Here is a 19,928-nt window from a genome sequence, read left to right on the forward strand (position 1 = left end):
AGCTCCACTATACCTGTGCGTGTACTGGTATGCTGTAAAAACATGCATACAGAGATATGTGTATACACAGACACATACACACACACACCCCATATATACAGAAAGATCACACACACAGATAACACATATATATTTGCTTACATTTTCAAAAAGTATCAATAGAAGAAAGCAAAATTAGTTATTAGCAAAAGATAAACAACACAGTTTCAGGGGGTGCCTGGGTGTCTCAGTCAGTTAAGCATTCAACTTTGGCTCAAGTCATCATCTCATAGTCTGTGGGTTCGAGCCCCTCATCGGGCTCTGTGCTGGCAGTGCAGAGCCTGCTTGGGATTCTCTCATTCCTTCTCTTTCTGTCCTTCTTCCCATTTGCATGGCAGTGCACGCTCTCTCAAAATAAACAAACTTAAAAAAAAGAATAAAAATATATATTTATAAAAATGCTATTAAAAACAAGAGGTTGTTTTCAATTAAAAGATGTTACAAGAATATCAACCAAATGTGATGTATAGATCTTACATGGATCCTGAGCCAAACAAACCAACTATAAAGACACTTTTGAGACAACTAAAGAACAGTGAACATCCACTGGGCATTAGATGATCTGACTACTAATTCTGTTGGGTGATGATGGCATTATGTTACGTATTTTTACATATGTATTGTTATGTATTTTTTAAAGCTTATAACTTTTAATCTAGAGATTTCCCTCTTTTTTTTTAAGTTTATTTATTTTGAGAGAGAGAGAGAGAGAGAGAGAGAGAGAGAGAGAGAGAATATCCCAAGCAGGCTCCACGCTGCCAGCACAGAGCCCAATGCAGGGCTTGAACCCATGAACTTCAAGACCATGACTTGAGCTGAAATCAAGAGTTGGACGCTCAAACTGAGCTACCCAGGCATCCCACTCCCTCTTTTTCTGAAACACTGTCTATTATGTATCTGTCTCATAGAAGTGCCCAGGTGTCATTTTAAATAATCCTTTATCCCTCATTTTTTTGTGAACTGGTTATTACAATTAGAAACTTGTAATTCAAGGCGCTCCTGGGTGGCTCAGTCAGTTAAGCGTCTGACTTTGGCTCAGGTCATGATCTCACAGTTTGTGAGTTCAAGCCCCGCATCAGGCTCTGTGCTGACAGCTCAGGGACTGGAGCCTGCTTCTGATTCTGTGTCTCCTTATCTCTCTGCTCCTCCCCTATTCACGCTGTCTCTCTCTCTCTCTCTCAAAAATAAATAAACATTAAAAAATTTAAAAAAAAAAGAAGCCTGTAATTCAGGGTCAATATCTTTAGCAAGAATATTCCATAGGTGGCACTTTATATTTCTTATATATAGTTCTGTTGCCGAGAACACCCTTCTCCCTTTTGTCCTGAAAAACATTTACTATCTTTTAAGACTTGGCTCAGATGTCACCTCCTTCAGAAAAACCTCTTTACCCTCCAGTCCCCACTAAGCCAGCTTTCTCTACTAATCCAATAGCTAACCCTAATGGCACTGGACCTGCTTACCCACCTGTTGCCCCAATCAGGCTATGAACGCCTTTAACAATGGACTAGTCTGCAGGACTAGACTCCACAGAGACCTAAAGCCTAAGTGGGTGAAGTTCCAGGAAAGTAATCTTCACCAAGTAAACACATCGGATCACGTCCTTGTGTTATGGCCCATCCATCTGTACCTGGTAAGCAAGCAGGCACAAAGCCAGGGTCTCCAAGGTAATAGGAAGGAATAATGTTCAGAAGGAATAAGACGCCCTGGGAATATCAAAGGGAGTGTCCTGGGACCTGGCAGATTTCCTTACTGTTTGTAAACACAATCATAGGCAGCTGCAGGTCTCAACAGGGAACTTACAGAAGCGCTGCTCTAACCAGAAGGTGCATACAAATCACCTGGAGACCTGATTCAAAATGCAGATCCTAGGGGCGCCTGGGTGGCTCAGTCGGTTAAGCGTCCGACTTCGGCTCAGGTCGTGATCTCGCGGTCTGTGGGTTCGAGCCCCGCATCGGGCTCTGTGCTGACAGCTCAGAGCCTGGAGCCTGTTTCAGATTGTGTGTCTCCCTCTTTCTCTGACCCTCCCCTGTTCATGCTCCCTCTCTGTCTCAAAAATAAATAAATGTTAAAAAAAAAAACGCAGATTCTAATTCAGCAGGGCTGCAGGGAGACCCCAGATTCTGCATTCCAGGTGGATTCTGTTGGTTTGCAGACCACTCTTCAACTAGGTAAGGTTCTAAGAGACCTGGCAGTCAGCCCTCTCTCAGGGAAATTACAGCATTAACTCCTGTTTTACTAATCCTCTCTTTTAAGCTAAAACAGTCTGTGTCATTAAAAAGCAAACGAAAAAAAAAAATCAAAATTTAATTCTTCCACATCTGTTGGCATCTTTCTTCTAATATATCCACTCCTCTTTGACAATTATGCGATTTCTCATTCATCTAAATATCTCCAGCCTGGAAACTATAAGCCCTCAATAAATGCTTTAAATGATGTTCCATATAATCTCAACATATTTCATTGTTTTCCACTGGCTTGTTTACATAGGTTTGTTCACTGGCCCATCTTTCCCATTTGATTATCAACTCCTCAAAGGCACAGACTCTCCCCTTTGTGCCATGGCACACAGTCTGTCACCTAACCAGCACTCAGTGATGTTTGCTGACTTAGCCAGATGACTGGGAACACGTTACATCAGGTTCTTAGAGACAACACTGAATAAGAACCTATCCTTCTTCCTGGGGGACTTACATACCCACAGATAGAACCTGTTTTCACGAAAGTTCAGTGACATACACTGAAAAGTATGATCGGCTCTACTTAACAAATAAGAAAACAGCAAAACAAAGTTCGATGTTATGCTTCTTCAGACAGCCTCATCAAGATAGGAAAAAACGTTTAACAAAAGGTACCTCAGTCTTCCCACACTCATCGGGCGGGTCCTGGTGTATGGCCATTTGATACTTGACATATAGAGAAAATGACCGGCTGAAGGACGACTTGAACTCTGGGTCCTCAAAGGAGACAGGTACTAACCTCACCTTCAGAGCAAGGAAGATACAAGCAAATGCTATTGAAACATCTCTACCTGATGACATGCTTCTGAAGGTGAGGCTAGAGTAAGATCTCCGCAAATCCACTTCCAAAGCTCAGCGCTGTTATTTTTCATGAAATGAACGAACCCTGGGGCGTGCTGACTGGCACAGAGCCTCAAGCACTAACTTTACACTAACACTTAGGAAATTTTTAACTCATATGGACCAGGACAAATTTTTTTTTTTTTTTTACTTTTTCACTCTTTCCACCTGTTGTGGTTCTCTGCATGGAGTCACAATGTTGCTCATAAGGGTCACTACTTTTGTCTCCTCTATTTGTATCAAGTGTTTTAAGATTCTTCCCCTTCCAGATTTTTCTTGGGTAATTTGATTTATAAAATGATAAGCATATGTGAACTTCTATTAAAATATTCTATTATCTCAAAAAAAATTCTACTATCTTACTTTTCTAATTCCACTCTGTCCTGTATGGGTAGTACATCAATAAAGAATAATTTAGCTGTTATGAACTCTGTTTATACGTGACTTTTACATGCAGATAAAGCACATTAACCGTGTTGTTCAAAGTATGCCTATCATAAAAATTAGAGTTCTATTTATTACGAACTTTTAGATAAATACATCTAAACATCGTTACTTCAAATAAAGATAACTCATTTTACGTGTTACTTTCCACTTTGAAATTACACATGACGGGCACTCAACACGTGCTAGGTAAAATTTGCACTTTCAGAATGTCCATTAATCCACAGTCCTATCATATTGCAGATATGCTGCAAATTGAATACAAATAAAATGTACCACAAATAAACCAAGTTTTCATACAATGATATCAAATGGAGGGGAAAGTTCCATTTGCACAAAAAAATCGCACTTGGCCTGCTGACCTGGCTCACAGTTGGCTTATCAGGTGGATCCTTGTGAATAACCATCTGGTAACGTTTATAGACCTGGTAAGACTCCTGAAATGTGGCTTTGAACTGAGAACTTGGTGGAGATGATCTCACCACCCTCACCTTCAGAAGGAGTTAAAAAACAATGTTCATTAATTATTTATTCCACAGAACATGCATTAAAACAGTTACTCCCACCCAAAAAGAACCAAATGTTTCCACACAACTATTAAAGCATAAACAATGATAGTATTTTAACCTTGAAAATCAACCAGATAGTAAATTTTTTTAAAAAGTTATTTCTCCAACTTGCAGACTCATTAAAAAGGCGGAGGATTCGAAGACTAAGGTCTATGACCGATCACAGAAGATGAACTCTATGGTAAAATGGCAGAATGCTTCTGGCACTCCAGAAACAAACGCAAATAAATACTTGTTTCGTTGCATGCAACCCACCTTCAGTAAATCAGTCAGAAAGACAAAAATATGTGAACACATTTTTTAGACGCTCTTCATGCATCACTGCTAACTCTAAATTTACAAAATTTTTTTGTAAGGGTGAAAGACAACCCTCACAAAGTATTCGTACTTCATGGCAGAGTTAAGAATGAAGATTCTAAAGTTAAGTTTCTCCTACTCAAATTTTAACGTCACCATCTTGGGTCAAGTAAATAAATGTATTCTCTGTGCCTTAGTTTCCTCATACGTAAAATGAGGAGGAGTTAAAAACTGTAATTATACAGTAAAGTCGATTTATTTTAACATCAACTATTTACTAACCAGTTAAAATGTGTTACCAAAACAGAATAATAAAACAGAAAATCGAGTGCAATAAAAAAGGCTAAGTAGAAAATTTTCATGTGTGCCATAAGAAGTAATTCTTCTCCATAAAAAGAGGGTCATACAGTGGACAAAAAAATCTCTGCCCATCCTAGCTATCATTACATTAAAAAATTAAAAAGCCTCCTACTGTACAACATGCTAGATGGGCCTGGTGCCCTGAACACATTACTATTTATGATCACAAGAGAAAAGACTCCTCTTAAAATACGTTAAGTAGTGGGTTCAATTCTTTTTAATTTGGGAAGGAGAAAGTGTCAATACCAAAATCAGAACAGCTAAGGAATTATAACATAGTTAAGACTTAAGTCTAACAATATATATCATCCTAAGGTTTAGATTGCATTAAAGCTAATTTCTTAATAGCAGGTCCTTAGTGATACACTTAGACAATATTAAGCTATAAATTCAAAGGTTGCCCAGTTACTGATGAGAACAAAATTATTATCGTTAATGTTTTAGGGGAAAAAAATGAATACCAAATACCGAAAAATGTAGACTTAATCTGAAATGTAAGTCAAAAATAATAGGAATATTCTAAAAGTATTCGTATTATGCCTATATTGGTTTGAGAGAATTACTGAGAAAGGACTGTAGTAGTACAACTTAGTACTATTTAGTTAATTCCTAATTGCTGGCTTGCATATGTCATACAATTTGTTGCCTTGGTCAAGATCAGAATATTAGAATGGATAAAAAACAAAGATTTGCCTACTGTGATTTCCTTCACTATCTAACCAAAACTACCAAAGATAAAATTGACATAGTATATTTTATCTCTTTCACTACTAAATTTCAATCAAGGGATACAAAAAGCCAGAGTCCCTTACATAGTAACATGCTAAAACTGGAACTGTTTTCACAACTTTAGTAGCCAAATTGCCTAAAATATTTATTTTAAATCTTAAAAAAAAAGGGGGGGGGGGTTTTCTCAAGTAGCAATCAACTTAGCAAATACAAATGCTACTCCATCCCAATTCACTTTAATTTCCCATTATTTAAACAGCAAAATATCACCTGGTGAGTAGAACCTCAAATGAAAATAAATAAAGTACCCACCAACAACAAAATAAAATAAAACACCCTCCAAAGTACCTCCAACTTGTGTGATGCATTCTCTGGTAAAGATTCAAAAATTAAATCTTCGAGCGATTTGGGCTGGTTGGATTTATTAGCCTTTGGTGGGAACAAAGACGGTGGTTCACCCTGAGCCTGGAAACCCTCAGGTTCTCCAGCCGGGTTCTGCTGCATCAGTTTTAACCTTTTCCTTTCTTTCCGGATTTCCTTTGCTTTTCGACAGGGAGGCTTACTCAAATCTGCTCCTTTGCCTAAAAACAATTTCAAAATATTAGACCACTCACAATTGACTCAAGAAATGTTTTTTTCAAGTCTCAAAGATTCTACAGAACTAGGCCCAAAGCATTTCAACAGTTAGGTTAGCTTTATAGGTGGATTCTTCAGAAGATTCTGGTGTAGAGCTCTAAGTTATCTTAAAATCCTATCTTAGAAGCAGGAACTGTCAAAGAAAATAAACAGTCACAGAAACTTTTCAGGCAGCTTTTACTGGTGAAAATTCAAAAACAATTTTTTTTAATATTCATCCACTTCTCTGTCTTTATAAGTAGAAAAAAACATAATCAATTATCTTCTGCTTCAGGACATGAATGTTTCCAGCACATTTCTGAGGGACATTTCTCTCAAAGCACTTGTGACATAAACAAACGCTTAGGACCTGGGTGTAAATGAATACTGATCCCAGAAAACACTCTGGCAGGTTTTTTAATGAAAAAATACTCTTGCTTAGTTGAAGGGATCTGTGTCTCTCCATCTAACTGAGGGGCCTCATTAGCTCAGCTCAGTTAATGACAGTTTTTGTTTCAATTAAAAGAGCAAGTATCAGACTGAAAGGCCTTAAAGATATAAAAATTTTTAACTAAAACAGGGGCGCCTGGGTGGCTTAGCCGGTTAAGCATCTGACTCTTGATTTCGGCTCCGGTCATGATCTCACGGTTCATGGGATTGAGCCCTGGGATTGAGCCAGCAGTACAGAGCCTACCTGGGATTCTCTCTCTTTCCTCTCTCTCTGTCCGTCCCTTGCTTGTGCACTCTCTCTCAAAATAAGTAAACTTAAATAAATAAATAAATAAATAAATAAATAAATAAATAAATATTTTAACTACAATAAACCACAAATTTTAGTGAGTGCCTTTTCATCCAGTAAGTTGTCTTTAAGGACTCTGTGCTGAGAAAATCAAGAGCTAGAGGCAAATAATGAACACACCTGAAAACTTCAGTATCATTTAAATGCCCAATAGAATAATTATACAATTTTCATTTTATTTTCAATTTCTTAAGTAGACTCCACACCCAACATGGGGCTTGAACTCATGACCCTGAGATCAAGCGTCACGTGCTCTACTGACTGGCCCCCCCCTACAAATTTTTAAAACAGCTAAGCAACAGAATATCAAAAAGTCATTAGAAATGCTTCAGAAATTTTCGGGGATTTGTCATTACACAAGGTTAAAAAAGATTTCCAATTATTTACAAATAGATACACGAAAAATATTTATTAAAATGCCTGAAAAGAAATATACCACCATGTTAACAGTCAAAGAAAGGACTTTTCTTGCTCTTTTCCTTGCAGTGTTCTCTTTTCTTCAAATTCTCTAACGATGAACATACCTTTGTAAATTTTTTAGCTATTAACAAGATAAAGAAAAATGCTACTTTAAGTTCCTAAAACACATATTTACAAACCATATAAAAGTAAGCAATAGGAAGTTTTACAAGACCAGAAAGTTTAATTTTATAGAAAAGAAAATTAAGACCCAGTATGTTAAGAGACTTGCTAGAGACCAAGAGCTGGTCAAAAAAAATTAATCTGATGAGAAAATAGTTCATTCATAGTGAAACCATATTACAACTTCACTAACATGTTTTCCAAATAAAAACAAAATCTACCCATAAAAGAAGACTCTGAATAAGTTTAACAACCAGGCAACAAAAGACTTGACTCAATAATTAACCATTACTGCCTTAGAGAATTAATTTTCTTTGGCCAGGGAATGCGTCTTCCTCAAATTTGTTCACAGAGGCACAACAGCATTTGGTTAAGAGCATACACTCTGACATGGGCCGCAAGAGGTCATCCCTGTCTCTCGGCTAGCTGACCTGAGGCAACATTACTTGTCTATACAAGAAAGACAATAACCAGTCTTACCTTTGGAGTTCCATGAGAATTAAATGAGTCAATACATGTGTAGCTCATAAAACAATACCTACTATTTAACTGGGGTCTTCTATTATTATTAGCTATTATATGCATCACCAATTCCTACAATGGTTCACCTATTTAGGCATTTCCATAAATGGTAATAAGGCAAAAAAGAATCCTGCATTTTCTAATAGTTACTCAAAATGACATTCTCTAGAGTGAACTGAGAAACAAGTTTTCACCATTTTTATGAAAGATCACCTATGTCAGCTTTGCATTAACGGATTCATTGGACTAAGCAATCCTTCTTGTGGTTGTTTTACTCTACACGTATGTACTATCATGATATGAATTGCAAAGGATAAATTAGGATTTCAGCTTATTTATGGGAATAAAGATCCCCCCAAAGCAAGAAGCTCCTTCAATGGAACAGAAACAGATCAATATAAAATCACCGCACCGTACCAACCCAGCACCCACAGATGTTCAAACCACTCAAGGATCCTAGATTAGTCCCAAGAGTTTTGAAAAGAGTTCAGCAGACCCGCATAATTCCTAATTAAGTTTCAGGAAATATACCTTTAATATTTTGTAAATAAAATGGAAATGCGTGTTTCTAGACAAAATCCAAAGCTTCCTACATTTTAAAATAATCTCACATTTTTATTGAAAAATATAAAAGGAAAATAAGTGCAAACTTTTTTTAATGTTCCAGTAATCATACTGCTGAAGAAGTTAGTTTTGTTATTATAAAACTGTTGTGTAATGTAGGGTAAAGCAAATGGGTAACTGTGATATTCTAATTCTACCCTTCTCCATGTCCTTGAGAGCAAGGTTTCTAAGTGTGGAAGAAAGAAGATCCAATGTCAAACAAGCAAACAAACACGTAAAAATACTAACAGTCCTGAATTTGAATTGGAAATATCAATATGACCACACGACCTATTAAGTCTGTTCATGGAAAAAGCCTAGAAAACAAGAACCAAGCCAGTAACAATAGTGGTCACCTCTGGTCTAGTTGGTGATCTTCAAATGCCATTTTCCACTAAAAGAAACCAGGACTTCTTGGGGAAATGGCTGTACAAGACGTTCCAGGAGCATCATGTCATAGAAAGCTGCTAAGACTACCAACATTTTATCAAACAAACCAGAAGCCAACTTAGAGAAACTCCCACAGGAGCAAGAATTAAAACATGGCAAATGTGTTTAAAACTCACTGTTAGAAGAGGTTATTTTGTAAAATGGATGACACAAAATGAAAGAATCAAGAATTCCTCTTGCCTTTGCTGGGAGTTCTTATGGGAGACAAGTGGATGAGAAGGTTCTGTTTATGGAAGTATCCAGTTAGTAAATGAAAAATGAATTACAGACTTAAAATATCTAACGGATAAACGGATTTAGGCATTGAGCATTGGTCCACAGCTACTAGCATGAACAGAAAGAGAGGCACCGGACATTATGTGTCTCCTGAAAGAACATCCCACCACCCGTGAACTAACCTTACCCATCCTCAAATAAATAACTGGAACTCCAATCTGATGAAGATATCTCTCTCTCCAAAAAAGCAAAAGAAAACCAAAATGCCAAAGGACAAAAAAAACAAAACAAAACAAAAACAATTTAATCTTGAATTTGATCAAGGCTCTACATCCAACTATCAATTTACAGGCAGGTACGGCAACATGTTAAACTGCACTGTAGATGTAACTGTTGGTCAAATAACCCAGGTCAAACAACCCAGTTTCTTCAACAAATAAAGTGCAAATAAAAAGGCTGGAGTAATGAAAGATCTACTGAGATTTTTTAACTATAGCAACCAACTGCAATATGTGGCCATATTTGGATCCTGATGCAAACAAATACTTAAAAACTGGAAACTTTAACACTGAATATTCAGTATCATTACGGAATTTTACTTAGGTGTAATAATGCTATTGTGAGTATGTATTTGAAAGTTCTAATCTTATAGAGATGCAAAATGAAGTTTTTAAAAATGTAATAAACTGTAATTTTTATAATAAACAACTAAAATAATAAAAGAACTGGCCCTATCACCTAAGACAGTAAGAGATGTAAGAAATTTATCTAAACCATTCAGAATATTTTATTGGACTCTTCTTACTAGTTAGGATGAAATCTCAGGTTGACATCCAATTAAATGCCATGAAAGCCATGCGTAAAAATACCTATTCAAAAAAAATGCAAAATGGGGCACCTGGGTGGCTCAGTTGGATAAGCATCCAACTTCGGCTCAGGTCATGATCTCATGTTTCATGAGTTCAAGCCTTGCATCAGGCTCTCTGATGTCTATGCAGAGCCTGCTTCAGATCCTCAGTCTCCATCTCTGCCCCACTTGCACTCTCTCTACCCCCGCCAAAATAAATAGAGGTTTAAAAAAAATCCAAAACAAAGTTTTCTGTGCATTAATAGGATTTAGACAAGAAAAACCGTAATAGTAATAAAAATCTCTCCTTTGGATCATTTTGTATAAATAAACATAAGAATTCAGGAACTGAAACATAAACATCTAAATTGACATTTTATGAAATAATTTTTTTTTTAAATCATACAGGGGGTGGGGTGCCTGGGTAGCTCAGTCAGTTAAGCATCCGACTTCAGCTCAGGTCATGATCTCACGGTTTGTGGGTTCGAGCCCCACATCGGGCTCTGTGCTGACAGCTTGCTCAGAGCCTGGAGCCTGCTTTGGATTCTGTCTCCTCTCTCTGTCCCTTCCCTGCTGGCGCCCTGTCTCTATCTGTCTCTCAAAAATAAATAAATGTTAAAAAAATTTTTTTTTAATCACACAGGGGTGCCTGGGTGGCTCAGTTGGTTAAGCATCTGAGTCCTGATTTCAGCTCAGGTCATGATCTCACAGTTTGTGAGACTCAGCCCGGCATGGGGCTCTGCACTGACAGTGCAGAGCCTGCTTGGGATTCTCTTTCTCTTTCCCTCCCCCGACAAAATAAAAAAATAAATGAACATTTAAAAAAATAAACATTTTTAAAAGTAAATACAGAAAAAAGAAAAATTAAAAAACCATACAAACACATGCACACACACACAAATAAACCCATTTAAAGTTGGATACAATTTTAAAAACTAAGTATTTTACAAGTGAAAGTATAGGAAAAAATCTGACCTTACTAAAGGTGAAGTAAAATATCAAAATCTGGAAATTTTTAAACTAAAATTCATTATGATTACATAAAGAAATCTAATAATAAACTAAAGACCTTTATAATGTCTGTATTTTGAACATAATACCTAAAATTTACTTTGTCTTACTTCACACCAAAAATAAAAATGTTTAGCACCACATCCTTGCACAGGTAAAAATGTGATTCTCAAACTCTACGTTCCTAGGGTAGTAAGAAATGGCACTCTTTAAAAATACGTGTATTGGGAGATAATGAAACTATTATTTCAGGCTTTTTAAAAATAGCAGTTTTTAAAATATGTGATTTGTCCATCTAAATCCAGGCAATAATAAGTTGTACAAAACAGGGATTTTACAGATTTCATACAACTCATATTTTTAGCTGATGAGACAGCCCAAGGGCTACAATGTTCCAAGCACAAAGAAAATCACTAGGACTTTAAAAAGGCCACAGAGCAAACTTGCCCTACCTGGCTTAGGAGCCATGGGCATTTTAACTGGATGTGATGGCTCACCAGAGCCCAACTTCTCCTCTATATCTTGCGACTGAATGAATTCATTAGATGCTCCTTTCTTTGGGCTTTTTCCTTTCTTCTTTTCTTCACTGTCAAAGCTCTCTGTGAGGTCACCGCTGAGCGTTTTAAGGTCACACTGTATATCCAATTTATTTATTAATCCAAAGTCACCAGCAACAGTGTCCTCCATGGTGGGCTCCATAGGATCATCTACAAATCAGAAAAAATCAAAGTCTATCAGCCATGCCATCTGACGCAATTAAGATACACGTAGTAAAAACAAAATGCCCCTTTTTTCTGATGTGGTAGAGACTACGGTGTGTGCATCAGGTCCATTCTCCCACCTTCCAAAGTAACAGGGCTGTAGTTAAGACTGTGGCACCCAAGCAAGGGAATGCACCCCAGTCCGTCTGCAAGTTGTGACCAAGTTCCCACCAGTGGAACAGAACCAAAACTGATAGGTTCAACTTGGCCTCACTTGTTTCTAAAGGTAATTTGTAACCCTGAACTTCCACCCCCTCCTCTCCCCACTGACTGGATTAGTAAAAACCAGCGTGAGCTTGGAAACTACATGTTGAAGGGAGTCCCAGAATGGCTGGGGGCGCAGAGCAGACTGTAGGCTAATGTGAAACACCCACAATGGGCTGTCACACGAGGAAACAAACAGACTTCTAGCATTTGTTAGTCATCGCATGCTGGTGTCTTCTTCTTATAGATATTTACCCTTCTACTCTAATGAGTACATCACTCCCATAAGTTACAAACATAAATAATTTAGAAGTCTGTAACAAGTCAAATAAAGAGCCAAATGTAAAAGCTATGTATAAAGACAGGCAATCATCAATTTATAAATGGAAGGCACTTCAAGGCTTATCTGAATATTAATTTTTGAAACTCAGAACATGATTTTCAGCCACTGAAATAACTTTTTGACCAACCAACAAAATGTATTTAGTTTTTAAGACTATGTACAGACAATACTAACCAGAGCTGTACCAAAGTTCTGATGTCCCCAATGCCCAATTGTCCCTGAACCTCTAGACCCTGTAAGCCTTCCAGGCTTTTTTGTTGCCCACAGCTCTGCCAAGTCTGCTCCATGATGTCCTGAGTTTTAATCCATTAAGGACAGTGCCCAAGGGCGAAGAACTTCCCTGGCCTGCTGGCCACTGTATCGCCAGTGCTTAAAACAGGGACTGGCACATTGTTGGCACTGAAAATATACTTGGGGATGTATTAACAAGCTAAAAGTGTTAACAAGTTAACAAGTTAAAAGTTAACAAGTTAAAAGTGAGGAAGGCTCCCAGGGTTGGACACTTCCTAGGGCAGATGTGAGAAAGAGCTCTAACAACAGCTGGCATTCCCAATTATGCTCATCGATTAGGCATGGCCTAGAGGAAAACTTTTAAAAAAGAAAAGACAAGATACTGAAACAACTGAAAAAGCAAGTATCTGTAAACCAAAGTTAATTTCTTTTAGGAAACGGACTCACAATTCAAAGTTTATCATACAAAAAAGAAAACTTCAAGCAATATAATGATTTACTGAAGGGCTTCCTCAAAGAAAACCTGGGCTTCACTCAGCATTCAAAGTGGTTGTGTAGTCTTGTGCAAGGGGTACCTAAGCATCTGTTTCTCAGACATTCTACCACTTTCTCTGTACTTCACAAGGTATTATAGGACCAAGTTGTCAAAGTACTGTGAAAACTTAAGCTCTAATAAACTCTAGGAAATCACAAGAGCTGTAAAACTTTCCTACATTTTTCCTTTCCCCAACAGACACTCCTCATACCCTTGACCTTCAGGCCAATGGCAACAGTACCAGCAACACTAACAACAATCACCATCCTCAGATTAACAGTAGTGCCTGACTATGGCAAGAACCCCCTATCCCTACTTCAGAAAGAGCCAGAAGGGAGAACCTTGGAAATCAACATCAATATAAAGAGTTTTTAGACCCAATCTCATCTTACCCTCATAATTTCCTTTGGAAATTTCCCCTTTGGCCAGAAATTTCAACATTTTTTTCAAAACCTTCTTGTGTGATTTTGATGGCTGAAACTGTAAAGGTCGGCACCTAGGAAAGCAAAACAAATATTTAAAAAGTGAACTCAAACCATGAAGAAATAAAATGAGTTCTGGATAGTATCTAGTACAGTGAGGCAAACTTCACGTGTGGGATTTCTGGGTAAAGACAGGGCTTGATGTAGCCTCTAGTCCCACCCCAAATCTCACTAAAAAACTACGTTAAGGAATTAGAAAAAAAAAAAAAGACATGAATCACTGGGGGAAAAAAAAAGAGAAATGTTGGAAGCTGGATAGCACAGGTATAAGTAGTAACTGACTTCGTAGACCAAAGAATGTTAAATCCTAAGCCAAGAGTGTTGAAAAGCCAGAAAGACAACCAATTCTCTCTACATTACCCCTAAAAGTTTTAGAGACCGGTGATACCTGATACCTCAGGAGATAAGTGTGAAGGCAGGTCTAAAAATAGAAAATCTCTTGAAAGTCTGTTTTGGAAGCAGTTAGATGTCTGATGCCCTCCCCACTCCTCCCCACACAACTCCTTACACAACCCAGAAGAAAGTTGCAAACTTAGAAAAGAGTAAAAAAACAAAACAAAAAACAAAACAAAAAAAAAAAAAAAACAGGGCCTCCTACATGAGGATACAAGCACAGTGGAAAGCAATGGAACTGGACTAGAAAAAAGTCTAAAGTCTACATCCTGAATGTTGAGACTTCCAAGCCACTTCCCCAACCCAGGCACAAAAACTGGCACTTTCTCTCCAGAATGTGATCAGACCCCAAGATACTGTCCTCAGGCACTCTCCACTGTAAAGTGAGAATCACCAGATACTTGGAGAGAAACTCTACAAAGACACGTTGCCAAAAACACTGGAGAAGGTAACTAGGAAGACACAGAGTACAGAGGAAGGAGAGAGCCCCCAAAATAAAAATATCCTCAGAACACTCTCTTATTTCTCTTTAGCTATTACAGCCACACAACAATGGGAGGTTACAAAACAATAGAGAGTGTCCAAAAAGAAAAATCTCCCAGAAGAAAAAGTATAACAGAAAAAGTTAAAATTTAAACAAGACTTGGAAAATAAAGTTGAGGAAATCTTCCAAAAGATACAGCAAAAGGGATGGAAAACTGAAGAGAAAAAAAATTAGAGGATCGCTCTAATTTTTAATTATTTTGAAATTAATGTTTAAGTTCAATAACTGAATAAAAACATCATCAGCAGTTATAATGGAATAGAAGAAAGAAAATGGAGGGAAGAAGACCAACAAAATAAAGAAAATGTCCGTGAAGTGAAGAATAATGGTGGGAGGAGGTCCCAGGTAAGAAGGGCCACATAAGTCCATGTGTAATGGATGCAAACAGACACTGCCAAACAGAAAACATCAGAACACTGGGAACAAAAAATCCTTCCCCAAAGAAAGAACATTCTCCACAAAGGAACAGGAATCAGAAGACTACCTGACTTAATAGCAGTAAGACAATGGAGCAAAGCCTTCAAAATTTTAAGGAAAATTATTTCCCATCTACACTTTTTTTTTTTTTTTTTAACATTTATTTATTTTTGAGACAGAGAGAGACAGAGCATGAACAGAGGCGGGTCAGAGAGAGGGAGACACAGAATCCGAAACAGGCTCCAGGCTCTGAGCTGTCAGCACAGAGCCTGACGCGGGGCTCGAACTCACGGAGTGCGAGATCATGACCTGAGGTGAAGTCGGCCGCTTAACCGACTGAGCCACCAAGGCGCCCCTCCCATCTACACTTCCATATCCCAGCCAAACTATAAGTTCGAGTAGAGAATTAAAACATTTTCAAATGTACAATGTCTAAAAAGTACTTCTCGTGCACTCTTCCTCAGAAAGCTATTAAATGTGCTTCACGAAAATGAGGAAATAATCCAAGAAAGAGAGGTCAGGAGATAGGAGACACAGGATCCAAAAAGAAATCCAAAGAGAATCCCCACGATGACAGTAAAAAGAGATCCCAGGGTGACAGTGATGCAGGAGTTGTAGAGACAACCTGTCCAGATCAAAGCACGTCAGAAGACAACACAGAGATATTCATCAAGAAGATAAAAGCAATAGGGTACCTGAAGCATCTGAAAGTACCAAGACGACATTTACACTACTACGGAAGCATTTCTAAACCAACTGGTGATGGGTACGTAAAAGGCTATGTAAACACAGAAGACAATTATCAATTCCATGGAAAGCAAAAACTCGTACAGGAAGGAAAAATCATAGCACACTACATGACTCAACTGTAAAGCGTATTTATAGGTCATAACAAAGGCATTACACCTATTTAAAATTACACTACTTCTAAGCTGGGAAGTTGACAATGAGGACGAAAAGGAGCTTGAATGTGACAAGGGAACAGGGATGAAATAAAGTTAAGTCCTTATCTTTCAGAGACAGAAACCCAGAGACAGTGAGAAAAAATAAAGTTGAATCCTTATTTCTGAAAGAGAGAAACACAGAGATAATGAGAAAAACCCAAAGATAAGGATATATAGTTATATAAGCATCTCAAGTAAAAGGTAGAAAGAAGATAAAACAAAAGAATCTTAAAAAATTTGAGTGTGCCCTGTATTGGGAAAGAGGAAACAAGAAGGCTCAGGGGACTGCAATTCTGCAAAATACGTTTTATGAAATGTTTGATTTTTTAATTATTAGCATATAATTTTACATAAAAATAAAAACTAAAAAAAAAAAAAAATCATCGTCAAGGAAGCTCATCCTCATTTAAACTCACATACTGGGCAGCCCCTGACCTCTCTCTAACAAGAAGCTATGCTATAGGTTGTAATCACCTTGCCTTTACATTAGGTCTTATTATAACTATTGTAGTCAACAAAGTAAAAAAAAAAAAAAAAACCCAGAAGAGTAAATATACAAAATGACTCCATAGTGTCATCATATATAACGAAGTTGTGTAGAGGATAACAATTCAGGAAATGTTTGATTTCATGCTCTGTTTTGCAATGTTAATTGAGTCCCTTTTCATAAAAGCAATCAATGTACCTGGAACAGTGCTTGGCACTGAGAGGCACCCAATAAATTATAGAAGCTTTGTCTTTTTTCTTTAACCCACTGAAATTGACATTTTCTGATTAGAGAGTCTCAGGGTTCAAGCTGATCAGCTCCAGACTTAATTTAAACAGAATCCTGGCCATAATCCAATAATAAATTGCTATTTGAAGGAAAAGGACTTCTGCCTTTGACGATGTCACTGCTTCATAACCACTAAAACTGAAAGAGGACAGCACAATTCTGTCATTTTATTCTTTGTATAAGTGAGACGGTGTCACCAAACCAGACAGCCACCTCTTCTCTTTATTGCCCAGTCCTATGATCAGTTAGATAAGAGAATGGATTCTTAACCAGGAATCGGTGGAACTTCGGGAGTCTATGGTCATCCTAAAATTAATATGCAAAATGTTACGTATTCTTGCCTCCAGGCCCCTCTCCCTTTTGTTCTGTTGCAGAGAGGATCTATAACTTTTCATCAGATTGTCAAAACAGTCTTCAACCCCAAAACAAATTAAGAGATGGGACAGAAGTGTGAAGACCAGCCAAAACATGATGGATACAACTACGTTTGCTTTCTTTATCTAGAGAATATATTTACATTGAAACTGTACTCAAATGCTTAACAACGATAACATGCTTTCTCTTTTTTTTTACCAGAAGAAGAAGAAGGCAAGGAGGACAACAAGGGAGAAGAGGAGGACCTTTAGAAACTAAAAAGGTTAAATCCTTCCATGTTATGCTGGGGTTTGCTGGTTAAGCAAACACTCTGTAGGAAAACAGACTTTCTAGCTTAAGTTTTACAATGAAGAAAACAACTCTGAATACATGTGGCAGATTAAATGTCAGCCCCCGCCCCTTTCTACAGATCCTATAGTACTGTTTGAATATGAGCACGACGTCTAGTAATACACTAGAATGTGGAAAGCCCTAAGCTAAATTTTATAAAGAATTTGATACCTAAAAGTAATCAGAGTATTTGCTGGTATTTTCATAATATGTCATAGAATCATTGACTAGACTACTAAATAGTACACTTTTTTATATCATACTTACACCCAAACCATGAATTATTAATAGCTACTGATGACGTATAAATGTAGCATCGGTATGTAAAAAAGATACAATTCATTTGCTTTTCTTTATAAAGGATGTCTACCTACGACAAAAGTTAACATGTAAAAAAAAGCAAGGTGCCACTAAAAAAATTATACGAGACAGATCCTCTTTCTTACCTTATCGTGTACTGGGGACAACATGTTTGATTCATGACAGGCTTGTACACATATTTTCCACTTCTAAAATTGAAAAATGTTTTGTTAATGTCTCATACGTTTCTCACATGTACCAAAGCAGACTAGTACAGGGGCACAAAATTAATTACGGTAAAAATCTGATCGATAACATAAAAACATATAGATGTAGTTACTCCTCAGAACTAAGCAATCTTGCAACACTGGCACAGCAAGGACAGAGCCCAGCCTTTCCTTTCCTAAACCTTTACGTACATACTCCAAGCCTCTTCACCTCAGTTACCCTCTTAGCATCACCTGCCATCCTTCCAGGCTTCAACCCACCACCAATCCTCAATACCACAAAGGCAATCACAGAAAACTGCTCAGGATGTGGGGACCCTGACGTGTCATAGCCTAGGATATCCACACTTGAGGGTTCCATGTGCACTAGGGCCACGAAGCCCAAAATTAACCCAATCCTTTCAAGGCCTTCTGGATCTTGGTTAATGGCAGAGCCATGACATTATGGACTGAATTCTGTCCCCTCAAAATTCATATTTTGAAGCCCTACCCCCATTACCTCAGAATGGGACTATATTTGGAGAGAAGGCCTTTAAAGAGGTGATTAAGTTAAAATGACAGTTAACATAAGCCCTAATCCAATCTGAATGGTGTGCATATCAGAAAAAGAAACTGGGCATACAAAGAGACACCAGGCACCAGGGACATACATGCAAAGAGAAAGGACCCCATGAGGCCACAGCAAGGCGGCGGCAACGTACAAGCCAAGGAAGGGTCTCCAGAAAAGAAATAAAGCTGAAGACACCTGGGTTTTGGAAATTTCAGCCTCCAGTACTGTGAGAATACAGATTCCTGTTGTTTAAGACACCCAGTCAGTGGTATTTTGTTACAGCCATCCAAGCAAACACACATGAGTTCGGTTCCTGACCCAGAAGCCTGGGAGTCATCTCAAGTTCCTCCCTTTAAGGCACCTCTATATCCCGTCAGTAAGCTTTCTACTTCTAAACCGTACCTTGTTTCCATCCCCTTTCACCTATCTTCTAACCTATAGCCACTGATGATGACGGCATCGTTGTGAGAGGACGATTTCCTATCTGGACCGTACAGTGATCTTTAGAACCGGTCTTTCTGCCTTCAGAACCACCCCCTCAAATACCTCTCTACGATCTGAATGGTCATTTCCAAAGCACAAATTCCATCACACTTCTGATATACAAGCTTTCAATGGCTCCCCTTCCACCTTAAAAAAAAAGAAAAGTTCTTCATCATGGCATACAAAATCCTTCAACATCTGACCCAGATCTGCTTTTTGGGTCTCATGATTAAGTTTAAAGAAAGCTATGAAGTTTCATTTGTTGCACTCAATCCCATATCTTTTGGGTAGTATTGGCACAAGGCCCTTACCGCTGCTTATATTTACATAAAAAAACTTTATATACTCTAAAATTATCTATATAAAAATAATTACCAAAAAATCTTAGCCATCAAAGGCAATGTGTAAACCTTAATGGAATCCTGATTCAAATAAACCAACTATTAAAAAGGGGCATTTTTGAGACTAGTAGAAACCTAATCAAAACTAAGTAACAGATGACATCAAGGAATTATTAATTTTGTAAAGTATGGTAACGGTATTATAAATACATTAAAAAGGAAACAAGAATCCTCTCTTAGAAACGTGTCTATTATAGGTGTATTGACAGGATACCTAAATTGCTTTAAATTATTTTGTGGAGGAGGAGGGAGCATCTCAGCTGGTTCAAGCTGCTGTAACAATATACCACAGAGGGAGTTGCTTATAAACACAACAACGTATTCCTCATAGTTCTGGAGGTTGGGAAGTCCAAGATCAAGGGTGTTGGCATATTTAATGTCTGATGAAGACAAGCTTCCCGGTTCATATATTTGTTGTAACCTCACATGGCAGAAGGGGCAAGAAAGGGAACTCTCTGGGGTCTCTTTTA

At 37.8% G+C, this 19,928-nt stretch overlaps 1 protein-coding gene across 6 annotated transcripts in view; it reads right to left on the reverse strand.

Annotated features, from left to right (window-relative positions):
* ATE1 (arginyltransferase 1) overlaps positions 1–19,928 on the reverse strand; it is a 157,245-nt gene that overhangs the window by 133,271 nt on the left and 4,046 nt on the right. For 2 of the 6 annotated variants that reach the window (XM_049645870.1, XM_049645867.1), the window contains exons 3-7: positions 17,944–18,006; positions 13,630–13,733; positions 11,616–11,870; positions 5,867–6,099; positions 2,895–3,023 (exon numbers count right to left, since the gene is read on the reverse strand). In XM_049645870.1, the coding sequence (XP_049501827.1) occupies positions 2,895–3,023; positions 5,867–6,099; positions 11,616–11,870; positions 13,630–13,733; positions 17,944–18,006 (784 nt within the window). Of the gene's footprint in view, positions 1–2,894; positions 3,024–3,925; positions 4,055–5,866; positions 6,100–11,615; positions 11,871–13,629; positions 13,734–17,943; positions 18,007–19,928 lie in introns of all 6 variants that reach the window. The other 4 variants (XM_049645869.1, XM_049645866.1, XM_049645871.1 and 1 more) reach the window with 2 other exon arrangements.

This window comes from Panthera uncia, chromosome D2, assembly GCF_023721935.1.
Source record: "Panthera uncia isolate 11264 chromosome D2, Puncia_PCG_1.0, whole genome shotgun sequence".
Classification (NCBI taxonomy): Eukaryota; Metazoa; Chordata; class Mammalia; order Carnivora; family Felidae; genus Panthera; species Panthera uncia.